This window comes from Macrobrachium rosenbergii, chromosome 35, assembly GCF_040412425.1.
Source record: "Macrobrachium rosenbergii isolate ZJJX-2024 chromosome 35, ASM4041242v1, whole genome shotgun sequence".
Classification (NCBI taxonomy): Eukaryota; Metazoa; Arthropoda; class Malacostraca; order Decapoda; family Palaemonidae; genus Macrobrachium; species Macrobrachium rosenbergii.
This window is the reverse complement of record NC_089775.1, coordinates 2,278,504-2,284,666: the sequence shown is the minus strand read 5'-3', so window position 1 is coordinate 2,284,666 and position 6,163 is coordinate 2,278,504. Positions and strand designations below refer to the sequence as shown.

The window sequence follows — 6,163 nt, the reverse complement described above, 5'->3', positions numbered from 1 at the left end:
TAAAGGCCTCACTCGAGGGACCATGCGGTTAATTCAACCCTTAATTTAACTTAATAAATGTTAAAATGGCAATTAACCTTCTTTAGAGGTTGATTCATTAATAATCGAGTTAATTTAAGACCGAATTTCAACCGATTTTAACCGATCTTTTCGAACCTTTCCAAACCCGGCCTCAATGGAAGTTTCCAAAACTATCAGCCTAGGGAGTGATATTAGGGGGTCATGTCACCCCTTTTCCCCCCTCCCCTGGCCCTCCTGGGCCACTTTCCCGGTATCTGGCACTATCTCTGAACCCCTTTATCATCGGGGCAGCCACTCACGGGGCACCCGAGCCGGGAAAATTGGAAAAAGTGCCCCAAAATAGCCCTTATTGGTGAAAAACTTTTAGGGCTAAGAGGGAGGGGTTCTAATACCCGCTTCTCTCTCTCTCTCTCTCTATGCCGGAGGTGACTTTGAAGAGCCTACGTTCAAAGTCGTTCTCTTTCTCTGTCGTCTACCGCCCTGAACGGACTACTAGCTCGCTGAACGTAAGTAGGAATGATAGGATAATCATTGAGGAATAATTACATGTCGTTGTCATAGCTAATAGCCCGAGTAGGAGCTATTTATTAGCTATTTATTGCGGGTAACTTTCTTGATCCAAGCTGTCACTTTGAAAATCGTATGTTCAAAGTCGTTCTATTTCTCGGTCGTCTGCGGCGTTGAACGGAGCTACTAACTCGCTGAACGTAAGTAGGAATAATAGAATAATCATTGAGGAATAATTACATGTCGTTGTCATGACTAATAGCCCGAGCATGGGCTATTTATTAGCTATTTACTGGGAATAACTTTTTTGGGGATTTTTGTGTAAAAATGGTCCCTTAGACTTTGGGAAACAGGTAATTCTCTTGTTATCAAGTGTTCTAAGTAGTTAAAGTGCTACTAGGAGCTATTAAGAGCGACTAGGAGCTTCGTGTCACTTATTTCTAGTAACACTTGACAATGTTGTTACCACAAGAATCAATTCTAGCAGCACTCACAATATGATCAAGTGTTTTAAGTAGCAGAGGTGCCACTGGGAGATAGTGGGAGCTGTGTTTTAAGTAGCTAACGTGCTAATAGGAGCTAGTAGGAGTTTTAGGGCACATATTTCTAGCAAGACTTAACAATGGCATATTACTAGAAGTAATTATAGTAGCACTTATTGTACTGACAGGGTTTTAAGTAGCTAAAATGCTATTAAGTGCTACTAGTAGCTATTAAGTGCTATTATTTACACTAAGAGCCTTATGACACCTATTTCTAGTAAGCCTATAAACTGGATAATACCAGAAGTCATTCTAGTAGGGATACTTAAATAGCTATTGTGCTACTAGAAATAGCCAATAGCATCTTCTAACTTCCAGAAAATAAGGTTAATAGCCCTATTCTCAGTAGCACTTAACGAATAATAGCTGTCTTTTCCCAGCTAGTAGTAAAAATAGCATCTACTAGTTCTAGTACCAACTAGCTAATAGTCTTGGAAAATAGCAATCAGAAAAGCAACTAGCTTCAGAAAATAAGATGAATAGCCCCATTTTCAACAGCACATAGTAGCTATTTTCTCTTAAGCTATTAGTAAAAATAGCAACTACTAGTTTTAATAGCAGCTAGCTAATAGCCTTGGAAAATAGCAGTCAGGATTAAACTAACAATAAATAGCTGGATTTATAGTAGAACCTACACTAATAATAGCCACACCTCTTCTGCTATTAGTAAACGCAAATAATACCCATTTCTCAAGCTATTAATAAAAAAAAATAGCAGTCGCTCCTTTCAATAGCAACTAGCTAATAACCTTGAGAATAAACAAACGGGATTAAGCTAAAATAAATAGCTGGAATTAGAGATAAGAAAAGATAAAGAACTCTATAATTAGAGGGAGATAAGATTATTATTATTATTATTATTATTATTATTATTATTATTATTATTATTATTATTATTATTATTATTATCAATAGAAAGTGTCTCCATTTCTAGGCTTAAAACCTTAGGCCTAAATTGGACAAGGTCTCTTTTTTTGGGGCACCAGATACCCGCCCTTGGACCTTGGGCACCGCCCTGTAATGCCCAGGGGGGGCATCGTGGGGCTCACGTGCCCGGACAAACCAGTCACATTCAAGAGAAACAGCTTCTCTCTCTCTCTCTCTCTATGTCTCTCTTTCAGAAATCTTTAAAAATCTATTGATTTTCAGGTTCTATTCTGATTCTATTGTATTTAATCTATTATAGAACCCTCTATTGTATTTAATCTATTATAGAATAGTTTATTAATACATCTACTGTTGATAAACATTCAGTATAAACAGTCAGTGTAAACAGATCAATATATAAACAGGAAAACATTTGGTAAACAGTCAGTGTTTACCCAGACTTTGTACAGGAAGGTTACAGATCGTTGCTGATTAATCAGTGATCAATTACAGGACGGAAGAGAAAAAGATCTCTCTCTCTCTCTCTCTCTCTCTCTCTCTCTCTCTCTCTCTCTCTCTCTCTCATTTATTTATCTATTTATTTATTTATTCCAGATTTTGTATCACATAGAAAACGGACTTTGAGAGAGAAAATGGCATCTACAATCAACCAATCAGAGCTAAAGAAACAGAGACTGATGATTGGCTCTGACCAAAATGGCTCTATTAATCCCCAAAATGGCTCTGTTAATCTCCAGAATGGCTCTGTTGGTCTCCAAAATGGCTCTGTTAATCCCCAAAATGGCTCAATTAACCTCCAAAATGGCTCAACTAATCTCCAAAATGGCTTTACCAGTTTCCTAAATGGCTCTGTTAATCCCCAAAATGGCTCAATTAATCCCATAAATGGCTCTATTAATCCACCAAATGGCTCTGTTAATCCCCTAAATGGCCATACTCCCCTAAATGGCTCTGTTAATCCCCTAAAAGGCTCCATTAATCCCCAAAATGGCCTTAACAACCAGTTAAATGGCTTTAATCCCCAAAATGGCTCCATTAATCCCCAAAATGGCTCTTCTGAGGGGGAACTAATCAAGACAGTGCTGAATGTTGTCCTCAAGGAGCAACTCGTCACTGGAATTGACCGGCGGGAGAAGGTGGTCGACTTCAAGTCTCCCGCTGAACTGGAGGTGAGATGGGAAACTTGCAGACTAGTTTTAAGTGGTGGGAGACTTAGGGATTAATTTTGAACAAGTTTAAATGGCTGGAACCTTGGTAGTTCATTTTAAATGGCGGGAGATTAATTTTAAATGGCTGGGGATTCATTTCAGTTGGTGAAACATTAATTTTAAATGGCAGGAGATTAATTTCAAATGGCAGGAGATTAATCTTAAATGGCAGGAGATTAATTTTAAATGGCAGGGGATTAATTTCAAATGGTAGGAGATTAATCTTAAATGGCAGGATTAATTTTAAATGGCAGGAGATTAATTTCAAATGGCAAGAGATTAATCTTATGTGGCTGATTAATTTTAAATGTCAAATGTCAGGATTAATTTTGGTAAATTAATTTTAAATGTCGGGATCAATTTTAAATGGTGGGAAACTTACTGATTAATTTTAAATGTCAGGATTAATTTTAAATGGTGGGAACTTACTGATTAATTTTAAATGTCAGAATTAATTTTAAATGGTGGGAAACTTACTGATTAATTTTAAATGTCAGAATTAATTTTAAATGGTGGGAAACTCACTGATTAATTCTAAATGGCGGGAAACTTACCGGTTAATTTTAAATGGCGGGAAACTTCTCCCCACCCCAGAGCCTCCTGGACCTGGCAATCCACCGAGAGGCCCACCCTCCCGGGGAAGCCGAGTCACTAGTCGGGGACGTCGTTCGCCACAGCGTGAAGACGCAGCACCCCTACTTCTTCAACCAGCTGTACGGGGGCATCGGGGAAGAGGCGCTGGCCGGAGCCTGGCTTGTGGAGGCACTGAATACCAACCAGTGGGTATTTTGAAAGCTTTTCTCTGTTATATAAACTGGATATAATGAACAATATTTATTCTGCTTGATATTTGGCTGTCCAGCTTCTCTGTATTATAATATTTATTTTGCATATACACTTATATACACAGGTACACCTTCGAAGTGGCTCCCGTGTTCATCGTGGTGGAACGTTATGTCATCGGGGAGCTGATCTCCCTCTTCGGGTGGGGGGCAGGGGATGGGATCTTTGCCCCTGGTGAGGGTCTTGTTTTTTTTTTTGACCTTGACATTTGACCTTTTGAATAAATATATTGTTTTTTTAATGGATTTTTTTGTTATTTTTTTGTGGTTGTGGTTAATTGCTTTTACTCTCTCTCTCTCTCTCTCTCTCTCTCTCTCTCTCTCTCTCACTCTCACTCACTCTCTCTCTCTCTCTCTCCCACAGGGGGCAGCACAAGCAACATGTACGCAATGGTGGCTGCCAGGTACCGCCTGTACCCCGAGGTGAAGTGCAAAGGGATCTTCGGGATGAAGCCGCTGGTCGCGCTCACCTCGGATCAGGTCAGAGACTTTGCAGATATTTTGTATTTATATTTAAACATATTTTATATAGATATAAAATATATATATAAATATATTTTATATATATTTTATACCTATTTTATACCACCAGAGTCACTACTCGATCACCAAGAGTGCTGCCTGGATGGGCCTCGGCCTGGACAACGTGGTCACCGTCCCAACAGACGACCAGGGTCGGATGACCCCCGCCGCCCTCCGGGCGGCCATTGCCCGGGTTCGAGCCGAGGGGAGGGAGCCATTCTTCGTCAACGCCACTGCCGGGAGCACCGTTTTGGGGCCTACGACCCCCTGGATGCCTTGGCGGATGTTTGCGAAGAGGAGGGCTTGTGGCTGCATGTTGATGTAGGTTTTATTTGCTTTGTTTATTTGCTCTGTTTATTTTTTTTTTATTTTTGTGATGAATTGTGATTGTGCTGTTAATTATATATATACATATTTTAATAACTTTGTTTATTTTTGTCTGTCGAATTGTTTATTTTTGTTTATTTTTTTATTTAATTGTTTATTTTTTGTTTATTTTTTTATTCAATTGTTTATTTTTGTTTTGGATCATGATTTGGATAATGATTAGATTATATATATAGATATATATATGTATTTCGGCCACTTTGTTTATTTTTTGTTTATTGAATTGTTTGTAATTCAATAATTTTGAGTTATTTTTGCTTGGTTTGCAATTGTTTATCTTAGATTATGAACTATATAGTAAGATTAATTATATACATATTAATCCCTTTATTTATTGTTTCCCTAATTGTTTGTAATTGTTTGCAAAATTGTTTGTTTGTCGCAGGCCTGTTGGGGTGGGTCGGCCATCTTGTCCAGGAAGCACAAACATCTCCTGGAAGGCATAAACAGGTAAGGAGAAGTTGCTTTGTTTAACTTTGAAGTTTAACTTTAAACAATTTATTAGTTTAACTTTGAAATGTTTAACTTTGTTTATTTTGTTTAACTTTGTTTATAGTGCCTCATTGTTTATAACATTAAAAAATAAACAATGGAATAATTGAATATTGAATCCAGATGAATTATGGTTGTGATGAAACAGCTTTGTTTATTTTGTTTCACTTTGTTTATTGAACTTTGTTTATTGTGTCTCATTGTTGACAGCATTCAAAATAGCCAATTTAATTAATTTTATATTAACTTAAAATATATTCCAGGTGAATTGTGGGTAAAACTAACCAACTTTGTTTGTAACATATACTTTGTTTATTTTTCCTCACAGGGCTGACTTCGCTGTCGTGGAACCCACACAAGATGCTCGGGGCATCTCTGCAGTGCTCCGTGTTCCTCACCAGACATAAGGTTTGTTTGGCTTTGTTTGTGTGTGTTTTTGTGTGTGGTAGATACAGAATGGATAAAGATATAGCTTGTATACACAAAGATTTAATTGTGTGTTTGTCTTTTGTGAGAGATACCTGATGATACAACTGTAGGTTGTTGGATACACACAAACAATCTAATCACGACGTTGTTTGTTTTCTCACGCCTTTATCTGCTTTGTTTGTGGCACAAACAAACAACACAATTCATTGATACAACTGTAGGTTATTGTGATTTAATCACGAACCTGTCCATGATTCTGTTGTTGTTTGTGGCATCTACACTCATGCAGCTTGTTCTTTGCTTTGTTTGTGACACAAACAAAAAC

At 37.8% G+C, this 6,163-nt stretch overlaps 1 protein-coding gene across 1 annotated transcript in view; it reads left to right on the top strand.

Moving 5' to 3' along the window:
• Nucleotides 1–213: 213 nt before the first annotated feature.
• Nucleotides 214–6,163, top strand: part of LOC136856310 (cysteine sulfinic acid decarboxylase-like) — a 7,895-nt gene continuing 1,945 nt past the window's right edge. The window contains 9 exon segments of the mRNA XM_067134063.1: nt 214–527; nt 2,553–3,127; nt 3,761–3,945; nt 4,077–4,183; nt 4,373–4,488; nt 4,601–4,775; nt 4,778–4,851; nt 5,303–5,366; nt 5,738–5,817. Coding sequence (XP_066990164.1) covers nt 2,591–3,127; nt 3,761–3,945; nt 4,077–4,183; nt 4,373–4,488; nt 4,601–4,775; nt 4,778–4,851; nt 5,303–5,366; nt 5,738–5,817 — 1,338 coding nt within the window. The 5' untranslated portion in view covers nt 214–527; nt 2,553–2,590.